Raw genomic sequence first — 24,161 nt, forward strand, 5'->3', positions numbered from 1 at the left:
ATTTTTTTACCTGTTAAATATTTTTTTAGTTGCAATCTGATACTGTTGTTATGAATACACATCCTGGAACTAAACAGTACATAAAAGGGATATGAAACCCACATTTTTCTTTTATGATGCAAATAGAGCATGTAGATTTAACAAACTTTCTAATTTACTTCTATTTTCAATTTTTCTTTGTTCTCTTGGCATCTTTGGTTGAAAAGAAGGGACGTAAGCTTAGGAGCCTGCCCATTTCTGGAGCAATATATAGCAGCAGCTTTGCAAAAATGTTCTGCCCTGTAGTGCTCTAGACACCTACCTGGATACATTTTCAACACAGAATATCATAGGAACAAAGCGAATTTGATAATAGAAGTAAATTGGAAACTTTTTTTTAAAATTGTATGATCTGTCTGAAATCACAAAAGAAAATATTTGGGCTTCCTATCCCTTCAATAGGCCTAGATATTAAACACGTTTTTTTAAATATAGATTAGAACACATTAAACAATAAGGGACCAATAACCTAAAAGAAAGCTGTTTTACTCTCTATAAGCAACTGAATAACTTTAGTACAGGTCCCACATCTCAGCTTATCTAAGGTCATTATTGTGCTAAAATGAGTTAATCATACAGTGCAGATAGTTTAACAGATCTTACAGCTGTTCATTGGTGGGCAGATTTCACATGGGTTACCCCAAGCCTTTCCAAGAGAACAGCAGCATGAAGAACGACTCACACCAACGCCAATTTCGGTATTGCAGGTGATTGTCCCATCTCCGCGTGGACCGTGGTTTAAATAACAATTGCCCACTCTTGTATCTGTGAAAAGATATTGTCATTGCTGATAACACTCAATGAATCTCTAGTTTATGTGTAGTAAACCATTTTAGCGCATGTGACCAATTGCTGATTATCTTCTAATGATTCTCTTACGGTGAAAGAAGTGAGAGGTGCCAAGGGCAAACAGCAGTAGCCCAGGGGAATCGCTGGGCTATGTGGTAACACATTTTTGTAAACTGCTTTGGTCATGTGAACCAAGTTTGTCACCCATGGTTTAGTGTGTAATAATAATAATGAACATAAAATATTTTTTCCTTTATAAGAAAAGCACATAAATCATATTATATCACAATGTGATATGATACTTACTTGTCAGCTTCATGAAAAAAAGAAAACTAATAGATAGTTAAAAATGTAAATAGATGCACCGGGGTAAACTAAATAGAAGCTTCTGATTTCTACTATTGTTAATTTGGATAGTATTGGCTAAAGCAAGAATATACAATAAAATGAAATTGAAGGACATGTTTTATTGATTTTGGGTAATATCTGGCTACTGCTTCAGTTGATATACTTGTACCATTTCTTGATATTTGAATTTGCAATATTATTTTTTCAATTTATTCTAAAACATGAATTTTACTAAAGAAAATAATCTTTCCTTCCTAAATAATTTGTCATGACTTGGTTTCTATCCAGACAGTGTTGCTTATAAACAATGCTTTCATTAACATTTGGGCTTTAAGGAAATGCCAGCAGCTACACAGTGTCTGTTTCCCAACAGCTTTAAATCAGTGTAGTCATGACATCTGGAAAAGTCAACAGATCCCTAATTTAAATGAATGCTTAAAAACTTAAAAGTTGATTTTTTTTTTTACTCACATAAACTTTAAATAAAAGTTAAAGACAGTCTAACAAATTGTCTAAAGTTTTGTGTTTGAAATTCTGGAATTTTTATTCTCAGTTGTGACATTGAAAAACCAATAGTTTCAATATATTTTTTGGAATATCTACTTCCCTCTGTGGCAAACCTTGCCAATGATGCAACTGCATATTTTCTTGAATGCATAGAACATGCTTTAGGCTGTTCTGAGCATCCGACCCGGAAGTGCATCACTGTAAAGATACCCCCAGCTTGGAATCCTCAGTTTTATTTGCAGTTAAGTTAAAAAAACAGCAACATGCAGACAGGGTAGCGTCTAGGAGAGGAAGAGGCTGACACGTTTCGTAAGTGCCCCTAGGGGGCGCAAAACGCATCAGGCTTCTCCTCTCCTAGATGCTACCCTGTCTGCATGTTGCTGGGGGGGGGTTTAAACTTGGATGCAAATAAAACTGAGGATTTTGTTTTACAGCACACCTCATAGTGCCAATTTTTCATTTCATGCTTGAATTATTTAATCTCTATCACCTAGATTATGAGTGTTGCGCTAAACAGGGTGCGAAAATAATGCCAAAAAGTTGCGTTATTTCACTCTCCATAGCGCTGCCGTTACGAGTTACTGAAAAGCCTCCTTCTGCTGTGCGATATGGTGCGCTAAGCTCCATAGTCCATACCGCACAAAAGCCGAGGGCTGATTTCACGTGCTCATGCATGCTTTCCCCCATAGACATCAATAGGGAGAAAGTGTTAGAAAAAAACCTAACACCTGAAGTGCGGAATGGCGATCGCTATAACACAACCCCATTGATGTCTATGGGGGGAAAGAAAGTTACATGCAAACCTAATAACCTAACATAAACCCCTAGTCTAAACACCCCTAATCCGCCGCCCTGACATCGCAGACAGTAAATAAAATTATTAACCCCTAACCCGGAGCCCCCAACATCGCTGACACTAAATAAACCTATTAACCCCTAAACCATTCGGGCTCCCCCATCGCCGCCACTCCATAAACCTATTAAACCCTAAACCGCCGGCCCCCCCAATAGGATTTCAGTAGCTCTCATCCTATTGGCTGTTTTGAACAGACAATAGGATTTCATAAGCTCTCATCCTATTGGCTGATTTGAATTTGAAGAATCAAATCAGCCAATAGGAATGCCAGGTAGCCATTTTGTAATGGGTACCTTGCATTGAAACTTCAGTGTACATCGGTGACCGTATGAAGAGGACGCTCCGCGCAGGATGGCATCAGCTTCCAGGATAGCTCCGCGATGTGATGTGGGGGCAGGCGGTTTAAGGGTTAATAGGTTTATTTAGTGGCGGGGATGTGGGAGGCCGGAGGTTTAGGGGTTAATAGGTTTATTTAGTGGCGTCAATGTAGGAGGCTGGAGGTTTAGGGGTCAATAGGTTTATTTAGCGGCAGCGATGTCGGGGAGTTATATATTTAAATAGTGTTGGAGATGTGGGTGGCAGATTAGGGGTTAATAAGTTTTAAATAGTGTTTGGGATGCTGGAGGGTGGCGGTTTAGGGGTTAATAGGTAGTTTATGGGTGTTAGTATACTTTGTAAAATTTTAGTTATGAGTTTTGTGAAACTTTGTTGTTTCATAAAATCCATAACTTCTGGTCTCAGATCGCGGTATGGATCGTGTCGATATAGAGCATAACGCAAGCATTTTAGCCAGAACGCACAACCTGTAATACCGGCGCTATGAAATCCCGCACTCAAACGTAATTTTTTTGAGTGCGGAATGGACTTTGCGTTAAAGGCTAGAATGCTTGCAATATAGCTATACTGCCGCGACTCGTAATATGCGTTCCTGGCCATTCCACGTGCAATGGCCAATTTGTCAGTGTTATAACTGTACCGCAAAACTCGTAATCTAGGTGTATGTTTTTTGCATCTTAAAGGTGTGAAGAAGTCATATTTTTATGTACATTTACCCTTATAAATGTACAAAAGTTGCATATCCTACATGTTACCTGTGTAATGGAAGCTTACCCACACATCCAACTCCAGTTGGATTCAGTTGAAAATCTGGGGGACAGTTACACTCATATCTTCCAGGAGAATTGACACAGAAGCCATTAACACAATTAATTGGGTCGGCACATTCATCCACATCTACAAACAAATCATTTTATTAATGATGGCTTCATATAATTTAATGTACAATACATAAAATAGGAAATCTTAAAATATACATTCTGAACACTTAAATTAAAAAATATTAATCATTACACTTTTTTCTAGTTATTGACACATTCATTGTAAAAACAGAGGTTCTCAACCTTGGTGCTCCAGAGGTATTGGAACTACATTTCCAATAATGCTAAATCAGCTGATGTTCAGTGTCTGAGCATCATGGGAAATATAGTTCTAAAACCTCTGAAATACCCTGGTATAAAATATATTGATTTGTGTAGAAATGAATTTCCCTGGATAATTTAATAACCAATTCCAATAATTTTGTGTTAAGCTCCCAAAGTGCTCAAATTGTGGGATCAATTTTTATGCCATGGTCACCTAAAAATAAATAAAAGAAAGTTACAAAAAGTGCAAAAGAAAATGCTCTAATATGTTAGAGCATTTTATTATTGCACTAATTCTTGTATATAACTGTGTATAACCTCTGCTAAGGGATTAAACACATAGCTAAAGTCAGCTCCAGAGCAGCAGAGGGGGAGGGAACTTTCTCCCTAACCATGTTTAGACTAGAGTGGGGCAAGTGATAACTAATTAGAAAGAGCTAAGGGTGTCTGCCCTTCCAATTGAGGGGTCAGTTACCCCTGTAAGTTGCAGGTGATTTACGTAAAAACTGAGAATACCTGCAGCAGCATTTAAAATTCTGTTTCTGAGTGTGAGAGGTCTCTAATGAGCCCCTATCCGCCCCCCTGTTTGGGCTAGATGGACAAATGAGAGCCCTCATTTGAAAGAGCATACTCTCACTTGCCTCCCAAGGATGCAGCTGTTCACCATTAAAAATAGTGACATATTTACAGTACAAACCCACTAAAACACTTCATTAAAAATAAATGCTGCAGAAATATGATTTTAAATGTTTTAAGCTACTTGACTGCAAAGGGCTCCATTGCATATATATAATGTCTATATGTGTGTACATATGTACTTATCTTTTTTTCTAATACCTGAGTCCAAATATTTTTGAGCCCTTGTAACGTTTTATCCAATTTGTTTTAAAATAATTTTTATTAGACAGTGTTATTATGAGTGAAACTGTTCTTTTAAATGTAATTTTGATGTGTCTTGTGCAACTTTTTAGTCAAGCATAAAAGTTAACCAGAGCTGTGTGTTAAATTAAATTCAAGCGCATGTGTTTACTTTTAACTTGTAATACGCAAGCTACTTCCGACTTGTGCAAAGACCTGCAATAAACCACTAATTGCTCCCACAAAACAGTTGTCCCCCCCACAATACATAAAAAACCTGTGACCTTTTAGCTGAGAACAGCAATCCTGCTTTTAAAAATGATTGGTCCTGTTCCTTCCTGCAGCCAGTTGATTGTCATAACAGTGACAATTATTGGGCCAATTTATCAATGTCTGTACAACAGGATATGCTGTAGTGTATTATTTCCGACAGTCATCGCTAAATGGGGTGTCAATCAGCCCGATTGTATAGGATCGGGGCAGATTGCAGACTGCAGCCTCAGAGGCGGCGGACCAGTTATGGAGCAGTGGTCTTAAAACCGCTGGTTTATAACTGCTCTTTCCAGCGAGCCTGAAGGCTCGCGTTGAAACAGGGGCCCCTATGTCTCAACTTTAGTTCTATTTCTGGGGTTCTGATGTTTTTTAGGGGCCTTTATTACCCCTTTACCATAGTAAAATAAAATGTTTTTTTTTGCTTTGCTGAATGTTATATATTTTCAAAATGGGCTAAGCTACGCCTCTGGGAACTCAGAAGTTCATGTAATATTTATATGGTTAGATATTTTATAAACACTTATTTTCTGTATAAATTGCAAATTGCAAGATGTATGACAAAAAAATCTTTGCTATTTTGAGAAGGTGAACTGTTGCTAAACATGGGACAAACAAATTATGTGTTTTTTTTATCATTTCATATTGTGAGGTTCTCATATAATGATATTTCTGCAAAAATATAATTTCTGCTTACCTGATAAATTAATTTATTTCATGGAGATGAGAGTCCACAAACCATTATTCCTGGGATTATATTCCTGGCCACTAGGAGGAAGCAAAGATTCCCAAGACTCTGAGAGTATTTAATCCCTCCTACCTCTCTGTTTTTTTAGTCAGACTTTTAACCAAGCCAAGAGGAGTAGAAAAGTAGGAAAGGACAAAGCAGGGAAAAATGAGATGCAAACTAAAACTGCTCCCAGAATTTGTTTAAAAAATAATTAGTGAAATTGGGTGGGTCTCATGGACTCATGAAAGAAATTAATTTATCAGGTAAGCATAAATTATGCTCTCTTTTATAAAGGTAGTGAGAGCCCACAAGCCATTACTCCTGGAACTAATATCCAAGCTCTTGGAGTCCAAAAGAAATTCAGGTGGGACAAAAAATATATATATCATTTTCCATTATACAAAAAAAAATGCAGTAGTGGAGGCATGCAAGAAATATAAAAATCCAGATTTCCACTCAGTAAGGACTGACAAAAATAAAATACACACATTTAAAACCTCCTTAATGAAAAAAAAGGAAGTAACTAATTTAGTTATAAATACCCCAACTCACAATGGAGAGTAGAGAATTAATGCTGTGACACAGCAAGACATATGTAGCAGTGGCAAGAGGAAATACAAATGACAATCGCTGCTTCAAGAAGCAAAGTAGATGTGGTTTAAAGAAGTTACCCTCGCACTAACTAAAACCAGTATGATGTTAAAAAAATTAAAAAAACGTGTGGAGCGAGCTAAGCTTAGCTGTGAGTGCGTTTCAATAGCACAGGAAAATATGATAGAGCTAAAACGCACAAAGAAAAAAAACATGTGCTCAAAAGTGCTGAGGTAAACATAAGAGGCATAAGCTAGAGCACGCGTAATTACTGGAAGCACTCTCTCAAAGTGATGGGCAAAGCATAATATAGCCGAAGCCGGAGTGCATTACTTGATAAAGCTGAGAAAAGAAGCCGAAACTGAAGCACGCATGTACAGAGAGTGCACCCTCAATAACGCACAAAATCGTGAGTGCGCCACTCCACAGTGCTCAGAAAAATAAAATAGAGCCAAAAAGCCGGAGCAGGGAAACTGGAAGCGCGGTCTCAGTAGTGCTGTAAATAATATAATGGCGGCAAAACTGGAGTGTGTAAAGCCCAGAGAGAGCGAGTGCTCTAAACAAGGAGAGCACTAATGTCAAATATAACAATTAAAAGTGCCAACAGAAAAAAAAATTATGGAAATATTTCTGTGCAAAAGAAACATTTTTCTAAAAGGAACCTGCTGCCAACAATACATTTTCTCCTATATAAACTACTAAACTGAAATAAAGTATTTTGTATAAAGTGGTTATGTTTATATCAGCGCTGCGGAATCTGTTGGCGCTCTACAAATACCTGATAATAATAATAATAATATATGTTAGTGTCCCCTTGCTATGATGTACCTCATGAATGTAGTACCTGCAGGCTATGTAAGTGCATGAATATTATCACTTACCGTGAGATGCACCCACGCTACCGTGCTTACCCACAGCTGGAGGAAATAAAGACTGCTTCCAGTAGGGAGCCAATCCAGTGCTGTGTGCATCCCAGCAGATGACCTATGTAAGGAGTATATTGGTAACCCAACAGGAAAAGGCTATGGGACTGGTGCCTGGAACACCTTTGGCAGACTTGTGACTAACTCCTTCACAGAGAGTAATTGTGCCACTACCCAAAAACTCCAATAACAACTCTCTGAAGGGAAAAATGGGCCTCACATCAGTCTGAGAACCCCTCTCAATGAATAATCTGGAGCACCTCCATTCTTCACCTTTCTCCTGGGAGGCAAAGAAAGGACAAACATACCAGGGAGGTGGAAGGGATTAAGTACTCTAAGAGTTTTGGAAATCGTTGCCTTCTCCTAGTGGCCACGAGTATAATTCAAGAAGTAATGGCTCCTGGACTCACGCCACCTTAATGAAAAAAATTGTTATTTTCTAAAAATGGTTGGTCTGCTAAAAAAAAATTATTTAGGTATAATTTGTGTGGATACATCACAGAAAAATGCTAAAATGTATTTGTAAATGTAATGAGGGCCAAACAACTAAAAACAGCATTCAAAAACACCTAAAAACAAGTGTGTGAAAGTTGCTCAGCAGTGAAAATGGTTTATTATGAAAAGGGTTTTTTAATACTGAAACAGTTTCTGTAAACAGTAATGTTTTAATAAAAAGCAGGTACAGGCCACAACCAGTTGTGATAGAATTACAAGAAAACTGCTAATATAGGTGAGTAGCACAAAAATGTAGTGCATTTCTTGACTAAGTAAAATTAAAGTTAAACAGACGCATCATGCAGTTTATTAACTAAACAATCATGTTTAATTAGTAAAAATTATGTAAAAATTCTGCATACCTGTACAATTTCCCCCAGTAATATCCAGCTCATAGCCATCATCACAAATGCAGCGGAACATTCCCGGTAGGTTACTACAAGTACCAAACACACATATGTTCTGGAAAGTGCATTCATCAATATCTGAAGAGGTACCAATAATATATTTAGTTTAACATGAAAAAGTATCTACCATGCAATAAAGCAATCATATAGCCATTTTTTATAATTAGGGTAATATTGATAAAATTGATAAAATTCAGGAATGGGAATAAAAGAAATTAAATTAAAAGGGGCAGTCTAGTCAAAATTAAATTTTCATCATTCAGATAGGTCATTTCATTTTAAACAACTTTCCAATTTATTTTTATCATCAAATTAGCTTTGTTCTATTGGTATTTTTTATTGAAAGCAAAACCTAGGTAGGCTCAAACTAATTTGTAAACCACTGAAGGCCGCCTCTTATCTCAGTACATTTTGAAAGTTTTTCACTGTTAGACACTTCTAGTTCATGTGTGCCATATAGATAACATTGTGCTCACTCCAGTGGAGTTGATTATGAGTCAGTTCTGATTGGATAAAATGCAAGTCTGTCAAAAGAACTGAGATAAAGGGGCAGTTTTTGCAGAGGCTTAGATACAAGGTAATCACAGAGGTAAAAAGTGTATTCATTTACAAGTGTTGGTTATGCAAAACTGGGAAATGGCTAATAAAAGGACTATCTATCTTTTAAACAATAAAAATTTTTCAAGTAGACTGTCCCTTTAAATATGGGGGGAATAAAAGAAATTAAATATGGGGGAGTAAAATAAAATAGTGAGATGAGATTGTGGTCATAAATTAAGACACTGGCAATGTATCTGAATATCCCTTGGAATTCTCTAATAATTTGGAACATTCTTAAAAAGACATTGATTCAGATAGTGCACAGAATTTTAAACAACTTTCCAATTTAATTATTTTATCAAATTTGTGTAATTCTTTTCTTATCCTTTGTTGGAGAAGCAGCAATCCACAACTCGGTGTATACAGTATATATATATATATATATATATATATTAATGAGGTATATATGTGCAGCAACCAATCAGCAGCTAGTTCTCAGAAGTACTGTGCTGCTCCTGGGCCTACCTAGATATGCTTTTCAACAAAGGATTCAAAGAGAACAAATCAATTTAGATAATAGAAGTAACTTGGAAAGTCGTTTAAAACTGCACACCCTATCTGAACCATGAAAGTTGAATTTTGACTTTAGTATCCCTTTAATGCATTTATACATATACAGATTACACATATACAAGAAAGAGAAGAGCACAGTCAGAAAGCAACAACTGTTCAGTGGCTTGTTCTTGTTGAGCTGTTGTTTGTTCCTGGTTGAGTGCTTCTCTCTCTGTATATATTTGCATTATGACCCTGGGGAAGTCTCCCATAGGTGAATGATGAGAGAAATTAGATGCCCAATGTGCTTAGAGGGCTGCATCTCACTGGTGAGGCTGGCAGAAGGCCAAAACGATTGTCTGGGCCATTTACTAAAGTCTTGATGTAGAATTAATTTTCTATACACCACTTCTGTTTATTAAAACAATTATTCAATGTATATAAAAAAATTATCATTCATTAACCAAAAAAGAAATGGCAATTGGAGACATCAGAATGAAGCAAACATAACATTGATGAGATCATGTTTTATGAATTTAGATGCATGCGAATTTGGGCATTTAACATTTTATACAGAAATAATAAAGCAAAAAAAAAATAATTCCAGTAAAAAGTAAACTGCTCGTTTTATAGACTACTCTACAAAGTCAGACATTCTGGAAGTAAAACCTTTTGCACGTGAGACATGTACTTAACATTCTACACTCAGGTAGAAGCTTTTCCAAACAATGTATGAAGTTTCTTGGCTGAGTTATTTCAAAGTTAAAAAAAAATGAGACTGAAACACCAGTGCTCTTACCTTGGCAAGACTTGCTGTCTGGAGCTGGAGTAAAGCCCATTTCACATTCACAGCGATACGAACTGGGGATATTCAGGCACTGTCCATTTTCACAGAGATTGATATTTTCTGCACACTCATCAACATCTGTATTGAAAAAAAAAATGATGGTGAGCAAGTGTGCACCAGCAGATGTTATGCTCTAATCGCAAAACAACTTTAAACACATAGACAAAGCCATACATAGAAGCTGCAGACACCAGCTGGTCATAAGCAGGAAACAGCCAGATTGCCAATCAGCAGCAGCAGTCACACAGCCCCACCAATCACCAGCTGTGTTCAGCTCGGGAGCTACAGAGATTTATGGCAAGTAGTGTAAAAATGACATGCTCTAACTAATGAATGTCTCTTTAAATATTAAGTGGGATCTTAGATCATTTGAGCTGATATTAGTAAACACAAAAATGAACATTTAGAATCTGATGATGAGGTACTTATTCATTTTTAAATATTTTCCTCATATTTCTTATTAATCAAAACATAATATTATTTAAGTACATTAAATTCCTCATTTGTTTCTTGCTTATCATTTAATTACCTGTGCAGAAAAATCCATCTCCTGTGTATCCTTCAGTGCATGCGCATCTGTATGATCCGGGAGTGTTTAAACAATGAGCCGAAACACTGCACCGATGGGTCCCATTAGCACACTCATCAAGATCTGCATTTTTATATAGGGGAAATGTTTTGTTCAGCTTGTTAGGTACTAGCAGGGTTGTAACTATTTAGTTATTTATAAAACATTATACAAACAACTCATGATATGATGATTTTACTGCCTTTAGAGGTTGTATTTTCTTCACTTTCATTATGTTCAGCATCAGACAATTTGTCATATCACTTTAACTGATAAGATTGCATAGTTTCTACTATTTCTGTCTTACTAGTTAACATGAAAGCATAGATTTTGATGGCAAATAAGAAGAATGAATTAATATGATAACCTTATGCTAATCCCAGACATTCGTAAAATCCCCTCAGTGTTTGTCTAATTCTAAAGGAAGTTTCTGCTTAGAAGTGCTTCAGCAAACTACTCCTTAACCTGCTACCCTTTAACTTGAGAGTGTGCCCCCTTGTTCTTTTTGTGAAAAGTACTTTCAGCCTTAGCTTTATTAAACCCCTTAATATAGTTGAAAATCACTGTCATTTACCTCTCTCCTTTCTCTCCTCTAAGCTAAACATATTGTCATGAAATCTTTCTTTGTTAATTCTATTTTTTAAACCATGTACCATTTTAGTAGCCATCATTTGAACATATTCCAGTTTGTTTATTTCTTTCTGTCTAAAGAACCTTACTATTTCTGCTGCAAATACTATCATTCTACTGCCCTTATTTGTCACAATGCTACACTGTTTACCCAATTTTAAGCAATCTGAAAAAATAATTAAAGTAATTTTTAAATAACTATTCTACTCAAAATTAATTAGTATTAACCATATATGGTACAAAATATGCTAGAAAATTAATTTTCAACAGTTACAGAAAATAAAATAGAAACATAATACCATATCTGTGGCTTTTATCTGTAGCCAAGACCATGCTGTCTTGGAATAAATATTAGACTTTGATGGACTAAAAGAAAGAACATTATCCTATAGATCTAAACAAATAAAAAAGTCCAAACAGCTCCTTATTAATAGCAAATGTAAACATTTTCTGGTGTAGCCGAGTGTTGACAGTCCCGTAATGTTGCTGGGACCAGGAAGTGATGTGGGATCCCAAATGTAATATTTATAAAGTCTTCTCCCAGTCCTGTTATACTGTATACAGACAAGTAGGGTTATATCCTTTGGAAAGTCAGGTAGAATAACTGTAATAGTGTGTTCACTCCTGTCTTACAATGACGAACACTCGTATAATCTGTATCAGTTCAACTCTGATGAAGCGCATTTGAGCATGTGCGAAACGCGTCAGATCTCTCACAGCTGCTCTTCCACACGTTTTGTGTTGGTACCTACTAAGTTTGCATAAAACTGCGCTTGCATTGAAGATCCGACTCCAATCCCTTTATGTTTGATGGACTACAACTGTGAAATATTGTATTTCCATTACAAAATAAGATGTTTAGAGGAACAGTATAGTAATTAGGCAGACACATTTTATTTTGTCATGTAATTTCCCCTAACTTTACATTGACTTGTAAATGAAATATGCTGAAGGTTTTGTGAATAGTTGCCTACCGTTACATTGTATGCCATTTCCAACCCAGCCTTCTTTGCAAGTGCATTTGAAGCTTCCAGGAACATTGAGACATGAAGCGTGTAGGTCACAATTGTGAGCACCAATTTCACACTCATCAACATCTAAGCAGGATGAAAACACAGATAGTTTTGGTAGACTAATAATATAGGTTAAGTGTTAACACTTTTTCAGCTAAATCATAGTATTTGTGTGAAGATTTTGAGGTAGACAAAATTAAGCTTTATTGTCTGTGATCTATTTACTTAAAAAATGTACAATTGCACCACAAACTCCTAATCACATACTTTTCCTGTACATTTGTAGGGCTGCATTTATTTATTTGTGAAATATTCATAACAGACCTTATACACAGTCTCTGAACATCTTCCCTAGCCATGCTGCATATTATTCTGCTTGGGTGTATGTTAGAAACACTAATTAGTGAGTTAGATTTTCTGCTATATCAATATTACTTCCAGATTACATTACATTGTAAAATATGTCAGCAAATGTAAACAAAATAAAATCTAGGGCGACATCTGTGCTCCGTCAGTGTTAAATCAAGAGACTAAAATAAAGAGAAAGGTCAAATCACAATATATAGCTCTCATATCCACTTAAAGGGACATGAAACCCAAATTCTTTCTTTCATGATTCATAAAGAGCATGTCATTTTAAACAACTTTTTAACTTACTTCTTTTATCAAATTTTATTTGTTCATTTGGTATTTTTTGTTGAAATGCAGGGGCGTAAGATCAGGAGTGTGCACATGTTTGGAGCACTATATGGCAGCAAATTTGCAATTTGCAGAACTATTTTCTGCAATGTAGTGCTCCAGACACCTACCTAGGTATATCTTCAACAATGAATACCATGGGAATGAAGCAAATTTGATAACAGAATTAAAATTGGAAAATTTTTTTTTAATTGTATGCTTTCTGAATCACAAAATATTTTTTTGGGGTTTCATATCCCTTTAAATTGTTTGACCCTTATCATCCCAGTACAACAGTTAAATATTGTGAATGGGGTATAAACTCCCCATAATATTTTATTGGCCTAAAATAAAAAGTAAACGATGTACATGAGTGAGGTTAATACAATAAGCATAATAATATATTCTTATATTCTTTTAAAATAATAACAATGGCTACTTCTTGCTAAGTTCATTGTGCCTAAAACAATGCTATGTTTGATATAAAATAATACATGTGTATATTTGCTTAAAGAAATATGAAAAAAGTTTCCAGTTTACTTTTATTATTAAAATTACTTTCTTTCCATACAAAGAGAAGGAAAAAAAAAACTTGAGAATGTTGCTTTTTCTGAATCATGAAAGAAAAAAAGAAAAAAATTTGGGTTTCATATCCCTTTTGTGCCCATATATTTATTTTAAAGGAATAGTCTAGTCAAATTTAAACTTTCATGATTCAGACAGAACATGCAATTTTAAGAAACTTTCTAATTTACTCCTATTATGAAATTTTCTTCATTCTCTTGCTATCTTTATTTGAAAAGGCAAGAATGTAAACATAGGAGCCGGCCCATTTTTGGTTGAGCTCCTTGGTAGCACTTTCTGATTGGTGTCTAAATGTAGCCACCAATCACCAAATGCTACCCAGGTCTTGAACCAAAAATGGGACGGCTCCTATGCTTACATTCAAATAAAAATACCAAGAGAATGAAGAAAAATTGATAATAGGAGTAAATTAAGAAATTTGGTTAAAATTGCCTTCTCTATCTGAATCATGAAAGTTTAATTTTGAGTAGACTATTCCTTTAACTATGTAGATATATTAATGGCCAAATTACAGTATAGCAATGCCACAATGTTCAGCAATGTACACTATGTAAACATACATGCAATAGAATTTTGTTAACTTTATTCATTTTGTAGACATATTGGTAACAAAACAGCCCCTCCGCAAGCTTAAAAATGTAATTAAGAATATGTAATAATAAATGTATTCACATAAAAATAATCAAATAGAATAGTTTTTTTTTTAACTATAAAAAGTAAATGTGTTTATTACATACCTGTGCACCCAGTTGTTCCCTTTTTAACTGAATATCCCACCTGACAATGGCATACAAAGGATCCTTTTGTGTTCTCACAATCCCCGAACATACATACATTGGAATTTATATCACATTCATTTACATCTATGGAAGCAAGAAAACATAAAATTGATATTCAGGGTCACATACAATAATAATATTAAAATGTATTTTTACATGGTTAATAAAGTCAGTAGCACAAAATATTAATTTGACAGTTATTAAACTTCCAAATTGTTGGTGATCTTTTTTTTTGTCATGCAAAGTACCAGAGACTCTGATGTAGGTGTGAACCTTCGTTATTGTCGCATATTGGTTGTGTTTTTGTTAAACTGGGTTATCTTTAACCCATGCACTCTAAAAATCTTCTGATTTCTTATTTCTGCTTATGCTCTCCTCAGCTTATGTAATCACACAATCTGGCAGACGTGCTTTGATTATGCATCTCCGCTCATTTCTGAATTCATTAAGATAGATAAGAGCCAAAATGTTTCATGTTGAAGTTAATGCCACTGACCAAGGCCCAAATGCTGGCATTTGGCCAAACTGTATATCTGAACTTGAAGCAAATGTAGGCTAAACTAGTCTATCAAAGTAGACTTTACTGGCTACTAGTTTCAAATGTTCCGTTTAATATAACTTCTTTTTTTAATCCAACATGTTTTCTTTGTATTGCCAGATCTGGGCACCCTTAAAACTCATTTAAGATGAATAGATTTAGTGACAAAACCAAAGAAAATATTTACAAACTAGTCTTGATTTTTAGTAAATATGGAAACAGTCCTCTTATTTGCATCTCCTTAGTCGTGTTCATCAAAGTTCAATGTAGATTGAAAACTGAATCATTTAAAATAACATAAATGTATTGTAGTTACATTGGCACAGATTACAAGAAGAGCGCTGGTGCAGTATTAATATTTCTGGACCTCGCTAGAATTACCTCACAAATTGAAATTACAAGTCCACGGTTAAAATGGAATAACCAGAGAATGATTAGCGTAGCTGACTTCCCTTTAGTGTACCCTATAATTTCAATGAATATTGCAACCTTGCTATACGTTGCTCATATTATAAGTTAAAAGTTATGTATTATGCTCGAAAAGTAAGCATAACATGAGACCTATAGAATAGTATGGTGTAGGACTAGAATAAAAGTTTTAAAAAACACATGTAAAACACCTTCAAAAAAGGGATATGGTATAAGTGAAGGTGTTTGAATGGGAAGGGCTCAAATGTATATACTGTATATATGCCTAAATATGTGTGTATGAATCTTGGACAGTGGAAAATACACTACATTTACACTGTAAATAAATGAATTAGCAGCGTGCACTATGTTAATTTGAAAGCTGAATGTTTTATGAATACACAGGGATATCCAAGAGCAAATATAACCTAATGTGCACTCATTCATAAGATACATTTCTGCTTACCAATACAAGTTTTCATATCAATGGAAGCCATAAACCCATCATAGCAGAGGCAGCGATATTCTCCAGGTATGTTGGTACACTGCCCTCCATCACAGATATCTGGGGTATCTTCACACTCATCAATGTCTAAAAAATATTAAGAACAAAATAAGTAGGTAATGTACTGCTTGTATAGTTCATTGTACTTGGTTTACATATAGTGAAAGAACAATTAGATGTCATATGATTATGGTAAAGAGATAGTTATCTTTTTAATTGTAGCTTAAATAAAGGAGTTTCTTTTAACCTTTTTGCAGAGTTCATTTCTGGCACTCCTCCTCTTATAAATGAGATATTATATTTATAATCTTATAAGAATATTTTTCAAATAAATATCAGCCCTAATGTGTAGCCCTGAACTTCTCCACAGAGAAAAAAAAACCTTTGTCTGTGATGGCAGCTTGAAATTAATTTTACAATCTTTACTACAAACACTGAAGGCTTAATTGTAACAATTAAAATATGGTGTTGTTTTCATAGCAGTAGGAATAATTGTATGTGTTATAACTCATTCTGAAACACCACACAGTGTCCCTTATAGTAACAGGGTTTTTAACATCTATAATGCAATTAATGGCTTCCTGATCATTGTTATTACATTGTTATCTCAGGTATAAAAAATAGCTAATCACGAGGAAAAAAATATTGAAAAACAAACAGTTGTAAAATACTGGACTAGAAAAAAATATCAAGCTTTGTAAAGAGAGCATTACAATTCTAAATGTTTAACATATGTGCATGTGACATTTAACTTGTGGCCTTTTAGTTAAAGCAAACAGTGTTCTGTTAATTTCCATCCATTCATAAATGTCTGACTTATACGTGAACCGTGTTCTTTTACAAGAATTTCAATGTTATATAATTAATGTAAAACAATTCCTATAATGTCATGGCCTTTTTTAGCAGTTGTGGTCTGTTTGGTTTACTCTCTCTTACTCAGATAATTTTACATAAGGCTCAATAAACTTTTCATTTTCAGAGAAAATGTTTGTTTTTCCAATAAACAATAAAAAATCCTAAACAAATTGATATGATTGCTGGTACTGTCATTTCATGTCTACTAGATAAAATAACCTGTAAACCTTTTATAAAAACTACAAAGAATGTGGAGACAAAATTGCAGCAGAATGTTATCAATAGAGACATAAATCAATTATACATTTTGTAATATAAATAATAATGATGGCTGGCCTTGGATAAAAAAAGAACAATAAAATGAATAAGGTTCAAGTGTCCTTATGATTCACAATAAAAAATGTAAGCATTGTAAGATTAGACGGACTGGTGTGTTATACTTTACATAGATCTGGATTTATGCCATAAACACCCCTTTGTCTAGGTTCAGTAGACACCCCTGTTGTTTCAGCCAATGTAAATACTAATGTGCACTCACAATTGCCACCTCATAAGATATTTCTGCTTAACAGCTGATAATACCTATGTGCAGGTTAAAATTGGTAATAATATTTAGGGTATAAGATGCAGAATGGAAGAAGTTAGGGAGTGTATTACAATGTCTTAAAACAATAAGGCAACACTATGCTCCTCTTAGGGAAGGTCTGTGTCCCTAGGCAATTGCTTACTTGGGAAGTGGATTCTTGAACCGTAAAACTACCAGAGTACGTAAAACTATACAAACAGTAGCCACAACAGATTTTTATTAATCAATAATCAATTGTGGTTGAAAAGAACAGAAGAAAATGACAGATGGTTGGAACATATTGTCTGCAAAGTTATCTTCATTATTTTGGTGGCATAAAAATAAAATGTAATTAAAATAAGTAAAATCCTCTGGCATAGTTGTATAAACAAATATCATTTCTGTATTGATTAATAATTAATTTTATTGCAAGATTAAAATGTTTTAATTATTTATGTGGCAACAACCATTGCAATCATAGAAATACGTCACCTGCACATGTTCTCATATCTGGCATCAGAGCATATCCATCAAGGCAGCTGCATTCATAACTTCCTTCTGAGTTAGTGCAATGGCTGTCACAGCCACCGTTCATAATCGTACACTCATCAATATCTAGGTAGAAAAGAAAATTGTGAAACAAATTGCTGCCTTTGTGAGATTTGCACACTTGACTTTAGGTTTACATGCAAAACTTTATTCCATTATGGTGCGTGGCTGATCTAGGAAACATTTCTATACATGAAAACCAATACATTTGTGATAAATTCAATTTCCCTAAGACATATCTCACCTACAATCTCATCTGCACATTCCTGTACTGGTGACATTGCTGCCACAAAGACATCACAAGTGTGGTATTTTGGCAACCTCTATACTGTATTGCCATTGGCACAACATTACCACCAAGAAACTATAATATTTTAGAGAATGTTGAATGAGCATAAACAGTATTACGTGATAAAAAATGCATTAGTAACTACAAGGAATTATGCAAATAGTAGCAAGTCATTAAATGTCAATTTCTTTCATAGATTTGGAGTTTTGTTCTGTTGTTATTTAGCGAACATCTCACGTATTGGATCTATTGCTACTTTATATTTCCTGTTAAGTAATTGTATTTTGCCCACGGCACAAATAGCTTCATATTCCATAAACATCACATAAACTTACCTGTACAGCCAAGTCCATCTGGTGTAGCTTGGTATCCCGGGTTACAGGAACATTGGTACATTCCAATCATGTTCACACATTTTCCATTTTTACACAGATTGTCACTAAGAGAGCACTCATTTATATCTGCATAGAAGATAGAACACACTCTAAATACTCTGTTTTAGTAGAATTTTTAATGTATTTCTTGTTTCATATACAGTAAAATGTTAAAAATTGTGTGTCTCTTTCAATAGGAGAAAAGAAGACATTTTAACGAGCAAAGTTCGATCACCAACCAAAAGAAAATTATACAATAAAAATTAACTGAAGCATGGTAGGATGATTCTGGGTGCAAAGTTATAAGCACACAATCTCCAAAGAGGAAATCAATACAAGGTCTAACAATGATCTGCAGCATCTCTGGCAGCAAAGAGGTTTAAACATTACTGATACAGAACATACAGCTATTCACAAGGTGAACAGGTAAATCGTTTTTGTTTTGCTGCGTTGGATGCCATAACATTTTTAATAACTGTGGAAACACTGCTTATTTCAGAAATATTGTATTTCAATTTTAAATATGATACTTTTTATGCATTAAAGAGACGTAAAAGCCCATCATGCAGAATTAATACAGGAGTAAGTCATAGGAGTGGGCGACTGGAGATCAGTATAGATAAAGTCAATGGTACTTTCAAACAATGAACAAACGTTTCTAGGGATTAGTAGAATTTTATAAAATACCAATCTTTTAAATACAGAAACTTTTCAGTCCCTTTAATTTATGAACATAAAAAGGCTTTTTGTAACATACTGGCATAGTCCATAGTAAAAAAATAATGCCAAAGAAGTCTGAGTTAAGGCAATGGGTCGTCTTCATCATTGCATATGCATATCAAGGCTTTATAGAGGTAATAGGTCTCATCATGTTTCACTACTTGTTTATGCTTTTCATATTTAAATGGACATTCTACTGCAAAAATGGTATACTCTAATTTTTATAGGTTAAACACACAGATAAAGTGTGCTTGGGAGCCAACAGGCTGTGCGCAGCTCAAGAGCTCCAATGTTTGCGGCTCCAGAGTGGAACTCTACCTATTTGTTTAACCCCTTTGCAGGGATATAACACATGTAGTTGGAGGGTTAGCAGTGCAAAAATAACATAGTCTGACCAATAAGAGCACGTATTTTTTGTACTACAGTGTCCCTTTAAAGTTTTTAGATGACAAAAATTAAGTGCAATAAAGATCTCGAAAATCCTGGTGATGTTTTTAAAAACATTATAAAAGATTCAACCTTAGGGAAAGAAATAAAATGAGTAATGTTTGCAGGGATTAACAACATATAGTTCAACGGTCAACAGTGCAAACATTACATGCCTTAACTAAGGAGGATATCCCCTTAAATACCTTTTTTTTGTTTGTCTAGTTCTCTCCTTGACTTGGGTAGAACATAAGATATATAAAAAGAGAGCTGCCTTATTATTATTATTATTAATATTAATAATAATAGTTACTTATAAAGTACCAGCAGGTTCCACAGCGCTATACAAAGTTCAGTACATTCATATGGTACAATACATGTGCTTAAAAGTACAATAATGGTAAGTTACATTTGTGATGGTACATTACAATCACTGCAGTACTTAAACTGACAAACAAAGGAGAGGATTACCCTGCCCTTGAGCACAATCAGTAATAGGAGCACTATCTGGCCTACAAACAGAGAGGCTCTCAAGCTTAAACAAGAATAAAATATGTCTACAGCACTTGCAATTCAAGCTTTCTCCTTTATTTCTTTGAAAATAACATAGGTACAAAACATGCAACATTTCCAGACTCAGCTCTTAGTCATGCATGACTAAGAGCTGAGTCTCGAAACGTTGCTTGTTTTGTGCCTATGTTGTTTTCAAAGAAATAAACGAGAACTCTTGAATTGCAAGTGTTGTGGACATATTTTATTCACTCTGATTATGGGGTAATGGCAGAATCCCTGTCTATACCGGCACTGTAAGCTCTGTTTTATATTTGCTGCTGCATATTAAGCTTAAAGGGACATAAAACATGTTGGGATAGAGACAACATATAATAATATGTACTTTAATTACTTTACCTGCAAATTTATACTGCAGTGCCTCGGCATTAACCCTTTCTTTTAAGTTTCCGAATTCTAAAGCTCTAACTCCCCCCACACATTTTCTTCTATGGCTGTATCTATATCTATTGTTGTTTTGGTAGAATGCAAAAGTGCATAGGGATTATCTGCTGGAGCATGCCTAGAAGCTGTGAACTCAGTTGAAATACAATGCCTGTGTCTAAACACTGATAAGAGGGTGGAGTAGACTGCTCCAGACAGCATGGCTATTTAAGTATGTTTGCTTATTTTTGAAAATGATTTTAAAATACTTGCCAGCAATTAAAAAAAAAAAAATGTATGCAAACTATTTTTACTTAATTAGCCCTTTTAGGATATGCACAGATCTTAACATGTTTTATGGCTCTTTAAATGAGAGGGAGAGACACAGAAGATGACTTACAAATGTAGTGTGCCGATTACTTTGAGAACTGGGTGTACTACAATAATGTCTGAAGAGACATAGCATGCCCTAGAACTGTTACTGACATATAAGAATAATTAGGTTTTTCTTAGAGAAAAATGTAGTTTTCTCATGCATTTGTTTATCTGATTTATAGTGATATCCTTTAACATGCAAGTAAAAGTATAAACACATTTCAACTTTTTAACCTCGCTAAAGTTAAAAGACGTTGTTGCATTGACTTACCAATGCAGGCATCCCCCGCTGATGTAAGTTCATGTCCAGGGGGGCAGTTGCACAAAAAGCTGCCTTCTGTGTTAATACATTCCCCACCACGACAAAGCAAAGGGTTCCGCTCACACTCATCAATGTCTACAGGAAAATCCAAAAACAAAAATAAATGATGTGATAAATTATTGTTTATGGGATATTAAACAGTGCTCTTTTGGTAAAAGCAAATATGTTAAATTAAACATAAAAAGAAACAGATTGTGTTAAAAACAGGAAACAACTTACTTGTTTTCTTGCATAATGAGCACTTAGAAATTCTCAGTGTAGCCCCTGCCCTCAGTGTGATATGGGAGCTGATATCTTTGAAACTTAGGTTTTATTCTGACTGATCTAGGCATGAGCAGATCTGACTACCTGTTATCTAGTCTATTAACTTAATAGTTAAAGGCCTAGATGTTTTCTGACATCAAAGTAAGTTAAACCTTCCTGCAGAGGGCCTCCTTGTAAGGCTGTACCAGGATGTACAAATGTAGTGTAAAAAAAAAAGAAAAGAAATAAAAGCTAAAATCCATTTAAAATGATGAATAATACATAATGCAATGATTTCTATTAGGTATAAGGCACTGCTTAGTGTTTTGTTTTTATTACAATGAAACAGATTGTTTAACATCCTTTTAAATCACAATTTTCTAGTATAAAAATTCAGCCTTTCCACCCTGCTTAATTTATTGCGGCAACAAATTCGGCCCTGAAATGCCAGGAAAAACACAATACAGATCAAAGGCCAGAGAACAATAAACATGCTATAAAAAGAAGAAACTCGAATATAGAACAGTGTATTCTGTAACAATTAACTAATGTTTTTTTTATTTTATGAGATTTTAAAAATCAAGGCACAAATTGAATCATTACATATGAGAAAACACAATAGTGTATTAATGTTCCTCCGGGCTGTCATTAGGTGTGGTCATATTGAAGACTTCCTCTTTTTGACATCATAAACTATCCTCTTTTAGAATCTATTTTAATTTCTGGTGGTAGGAAAATAAAATGCTACAATAGGTTTCCAGTAATTAGTTAAACTCAATGTTGAGAAATACTGCATTTGTGGATGATTCATGAACTCAACTTACCCATGCAGTTCTTCATCATCATGAAGCCACTTTCATACCCTTCAAAGCACTCACACTCAAAGCTTCCAGGTGTATTAACACAAGCCCCGCTGCCGCACAAGTCAGGGGAGATGCGACATTCATCAATATCTACATTTAAATAAGACATTTTCCGTTTTAAAGTTTGAAACTTCACCTTATTCATGCAAAAGCAAAAAGAAAAAAGTAATTATACATATAAATGATAGATAATATTTGCCTACAATGTCCCTTTAAACCAAATTACTGGCCTGTTCAAATGGACTGGAAAGGCAAATATTTGTTTACGCAACAGAAAAGGAAGAGACATATTCCTACATTGACATGAAACAAAAAAAAACATTCTTTTATGATTCATATAAAGCAAACCTCCCTAACAGGCCATATTTTCAGTACTGCCTGTGCTCTAGTTCACATATCCTCAAAATTTGTCCTGTTAGGGAGGCCTGAGGACAGGTTTGAAAACCGGTGATATAGAGCATACAATTTTAAACAACTTTCCAAATTATCCATTGTACCTTTGATAAAGCCCAGTAGGGCGAAACGCGCCAGGGGGTTGCTATCAGAGCTGATGGGGGCTCTATTTTAAATGGAAGGTCTTTAACAAAGCCCAGTAGGTCAAAACACGTGAGGGGGGTGCTATCAGAGCTGATGGGGGTTCTATTTTAAATGGAATAGTAGTATATTAAATCTCGAATATTACTGACAGTAGGAGCGGTCGTACTAAATTTACTTTTTGACACTTCTAGTAACCTCTGATAACGTCATTACTCCCACGGGAGAGTATTTATTATCCAATTCATGTTACCCCGTTTTGGGAAACGCATATCGGTATCTACAATTCGCTATCATTGGGCTTGATATATTTCAGAGCCAACTTAACAGTATGCCAAGTATTCTTTCTAATATTAGTCTCATGGAGTCTATATATGTAATCTAACATTGTAGCATTTGCGAATGTATGCAATGCTAACAATTACTCCTGCACTATTTTTAAGAATCTCATAAGTGTTCAAGTCACAACATAATAAAAGCGGATATATATAATGCTACTTAAAGGTAGCATATAACCACATTAGCGGATACTTTATAGCTAATGTAGGTATATTTAACCCTGTCATAGAGGAAACATTTACAATAAGAGTGAGGACAGCACAATACATGGTACATTATCACCCGGATAACCATTGTTTCAGAGGTATAAAGCAATAGCAAATGTAAGCATTGTTAAACCTATTGATTATTGTTACAACAAACTCACATCAATACACTGTTTCATTAAAAATTACTACAGGGTGGACGGTCCTTTAAAAAGTAAAATACACAGCATTACACTGAATGTCAGCATTGCTGTAACCCCTTTACATTGTTGCATCACTCTATTTTATACACCATTAGAGTGGATTACTCATTATAATTCCATCTATTAACTAGTTCTCATTACGTCATACTGGAGAGCAATAGCGGATGTATGCATTGCTACTCATTATTTTTGCACTACATTCCAAGAACCTATTATTGTTTTAAGTGTAGTACAGCAATAGCATATGTTTGCATTGCTATTTACCAACTCTATTTAACCAAATAGTGGCACTAATTGTGGAAGCACTTCCAACTCTACTATAGAGGAAATATTAACTATGGGCGTAACAACCAGTATTTGATTATATTAATTATCTTATTTATTTTGCTATCACCCAGCACTCCTCTCCTGGGCATGCAGCAATAGCGAACATAAGCATTGCCAAGTATACTTCACATTATTACTACCTCTTTATATGCCCACTAGGT

At 34.8% G+C, this 24,161-nt stretch overlaps 1 protein-coding gene across 1 annotated transcript in view; it reads right to left on the minus strand.

Annotated features, from left to right (window-relative positions):
- FBN2 (fibrillin 2) overlaps positions 1-24,161 on the minus strand; it is a 649,022-nt gene that overhangs the window by 212,502 nt on the left and 412,359 nt on the right. The window contains exons 26-37 of the mRNA XM_053701643.1: positions 22,353-22,481; positions 21,235-21,360; positions 18,471-18,596; positions 17,790-17,912; positions 15,839-15,964; positions 14,385-14,510; positions 12,346-12,468; positions 10,703-10,825; positions 10,126-10,251; positions 8,190-8,312; positions 3,650-3,772; positions 643-804 (exon numbers count right to left, since the gene is read on the minus strand). Of these exons, the coding sequence (XP_053557618.1) occupies positions 643-804; positions 3,650-3,772; positions 8,190-8,312; positions 10,126-10,251; positions 10,703-10,825; positions 12,346-12,468; positions 14,385-14,510; positions 15,839-15,964; positions 17,790-17,912; positions 18,471-18,596; positions 21,235-21,360; positions 22,353-22,481 (1,536 nt within the window). The remainder of the gene's footprint in view (positions 1-642; positions 805-3,649; positions 3,773-8,189; positions 8,313-10,125; positions 10,252-10,702; positions 10,826-12,345; positions 12,469-14,384; positions 14,511-15,838; positions 15,965-17,789; positions 17,913-18,470; positions 18,597-21,234; positions 21,361-22,352; positions 22,482-24,161) is intronic.

This window comes from Bombina bombina, chromosome 2 (genome assembly GCF_027579735.1).
Source record: "Bombina bombina isolate aBomBom1 chromosome 2, aBomBom1.pri, whole genome shotgun sequence".
Classification (NCBI taxonomy): Eukaryota; Metazoa; Chordata; class Amphibia; order Anura; family Bombinatoridae; genus Bombina; species Bombina bombina.